At 31.3% G+C, this 3,046-nt stretch overlaps 1 protein-coding gene across 1 annotated transcript in view; it reads left to right on the top strand.

The window, feature by feature from the left end:
* Positions 1-1,868: 1,868 nt before the first annotated feature.
* LOC108359819 (alpha-tocopherol transfer protein-like) overlaps positions 1,869-3,046 on the top strand; it is a 23,288-nt gene continuing 22,110 nt past the window's right edge. The window contains exon 1 of the mRNA XM_017611851.1: positions 1,869-2,511. Within this exon, the coding sequence (XP_017467340.1) occupies positions 2,427-2,511 (85 nt within the window). The 5' untranslated portion in view covers positions 1,869-2,426. The remainder of the gene's footprint in view (positions 2,512-3,046) is intronic.

The raw sequence follows: 3,046 nt of genomic DNA, 5'->3' as shown, positions 1-3,046 counted from the left end.
ATATATTTCCATATTCTGCCCGTTTCAATACCTGAATGAAGTTTTTCACGCCTGAGATATCCTACAACAGGTCAAGAAAGGCTCAACGTTCTAGCGTCTGACGAAGTTCTAAAAGGATTTTTCAAAAAACCAAGAAAAATGTGAATCTTCGTTTCATTGGCCTATAAGTAAAAAGCAAAATTAAATGTGATAAAAATTATCAACATTTGTTTATAAATAAAGCGAAAAATTTAACATACATATTTGAGAATTTCGTGTTTTAATACTTTATTGCGCTTACTTTTTTCTAAAGAACCCTTTTTCTAAACCCANGATCGTGAGAGAGGGCCCTATGAAAGCCAAACACCCTCTCATGATTTTGGGGAAAGTCGACGGAAGTGTGTCGTCAATTTAGAGGACCATCGACATGTAGAAAATATTTGTTTTATTTATTATTATTATTAAATTTATTAGATTTAAAAAGTAAAAATTTTTTAAAGTTATATATTTCCATATTCTGCCCGTTTCAATACCTGAATGAAGTTTTTCACGCCTGAGATATACTACAACAGGTCAAGAAAGGCTCACCGTTCTAGCGTCTGACGAAGTTCTAAAAGGATTTTTCAAAAAACCAAGAAAAATGTGAATCTTTGTTTCATTGGCCTATAAGTAAAAAGCAAAATTAAATGTGATAAAAATTATCAACATTTGTTTATAAATAAAGCGAAAAATTTAATATACATATTTGAGAATTTCGTGTTTTAATACTTTATTGCGCTTACTTTTTTCTAAAGAACCCTTTTTCTAAACCCTTGTTACTGAACTATTATTCTGCGATTTGAGGGGGTTTTAATACTATTTTCTGTTGTTCAACGACAAGGTATAAAACAGCCATGTTCATGGTAGAACTCCATAAGCAAGTGCAAAACTTTTGCCAGTGCTTTGGATGCTGTGCCTGCCGGTTACCCAATAAAATGATCAACAGATGATCGGAAATTACTCACATACTATTTTTTCCCGACGCCTACAGTTGGCTAAGGACGAAGATTTGAGTTTGAAAGCGTTTGTTACTCAGAGGACTATTCCTTTTCTTGATGCAGTTATGAGAAACGAAACATTGGAGTATGTATATAAAGAACTTTTTGAAATGTCTTCCAAAATAAAAGTCGTTAATGACATTGTTTTATCCAAAAATATGTAAAACCAAACGTTTACCAAAGATGAAGAACGAAAACAGTATCTTCTTCCTTTAGTTGTAAACCATAGACAACATTTTCCTGACCCGGCAAAGTAAGCACTATTTAACCATAACTCAATTTTTGTACATTAAAATTAACGAAATCATATGTAAAACTAAAATNTCTTCCAAAATAAAAGTCGTTAATGACATTGTTTTATCCAAAAATATGTAGAACCAAACGTTTACCAAAGTGAAGAACGAAAACATTATCTTCTTCCTTTAGTTGTAAACCATAGACAACATTTTCCTGACCCGGCAAAGTAAGCACTATTTAACTATAACTCAATTTTTGTACATTAAAATTAACGAAATCATATGTAAAACTAAAATCTCTCTGAGCGATCTCTAAATGAGGTTTGTTTTCAAAAAAAAAAAAAAAAAACTCATATGTTTTAGTCTTGTTCCACAATGATTTGTTTGGTTTACATATTTTTGGGCCTACTTAGTGGGCCATGTTATAAAGAGTACTTACAATGCTTTAATTCACATCAAAATTTATCCAAAAACCTTANTGTTCCACAATGATTTGTTTGGTTTACATATTTTTGGGCCTACTTAGTGGCCCATGTTATAAAGAGTACTTACAATGCTTTAATTCACATCAAAATTTATCCAAAAACCTTCAATTTTTTTAACGAAATAGACAACACAGAAATCTAAACTACTTTAAACGCGTAAGGTTGGGAAACGCTGTTGCTATTCAACGGCCGTTGCACCGAATTTCGCGGGCAAAACAACTCAAGCGCAACAACTCAAGCATTTTATTTAGCAAAACGCCAACCTTTGGATTCGACAGTTGTGCAATTGAACGCAAAAAGCAAACACGAAAGGAAAAGTCGGAATAGGCACATGCGTACCCAAACACAAACATACATACATACATACGGAGTTATTTATAAACATACATATGTACATATGTATGAATTGAAAGTACATATTTATGAATTGAAAGTAAAAATGAAAAATTAAAAAACAGAATAATAATTTGCACTTCGCGTAATTCAACACAGTTTGAATTTGACTTGGAAGCAATGCAACACGGCGAAAGAAAACGAAAATAATGTTGGAGGATTAAAAAATACTCAAGAATAAGAATTTTACCTACAAGCAGATTTTAAAATTCAGCAAATTGAACAAATAATTAAGCGCTGTTAAAAATATTTGTTTATAAATTTTTTTACTCTTTAACCAAAACATTTGATTAACAATGAAATTCGATGCGGCAGCGGAAGCAGAAATCGATGAATTAAACGAGTGGTTTCAACAAAATCCAAAACTACCAAAAGAAATTGGTAAGTACATATGTAGATAAATATGTGTATATGTGTGGTTTTTAGATGAGTGTTAATTTGTCATATGTATGCGCTCTTATGTATGTGTGTATATATGAGTTCTACTACATATTTTTCGCAAATTATAAGCATTTTTAAAAATTCGAACAAATATAAAGTTTTTAATTAGAAGATTTGCCGCCATTTTCTGTGTTTTCTTGATAAAATATGGGTAAACAAATTGGGTCAAGATAATTTTATAATTTACAAGTTTTAGCAAGTAAAAGCTGCCTTGCGTTCTGTGTTAATATTTATAAAAAAAAAGCTCGTTGATTTCAACAAAAAGTGCAAGTAGGTTGAGAGTCGACTATTGTTCCGTCTGTCGCAGGTTCAATGTCGACATATGCAATAATTAATAATTTATTTTTATACCTTTCATGAGCATGAAATGGTATTATAACTTTGGTCCGATGTTTGTAAGTACCAGAACAAAAAGAGATAGACCCATGAAAATGTATACTTATATGATCAGAACGTCGAGCTGAGTTGATTTAGC

The sequence above is a fragment of the Rhagoletis zephyria genome, unplaced genomic scaffold, assembly GCF_001687245.7.
Source record: "Rhagoletis zephyria isolate East Lansing unplaced genomic scaffold, Rhagoletis_zephyria_1.1 Rzeph_scaffold_00468, whole genome shotgun sequence".
NCBI lineage: Eukaryota > Metazoa > Arthropoda > Insecta > Diptera > Tephritidae > Rhagoletis > Rhagoletis zephyria.
The sequence above is the reverse complement of the archived record's forward strand: the minus strand, read 5'-3'. Positions and strand labels throughout refer to the sequence as shown.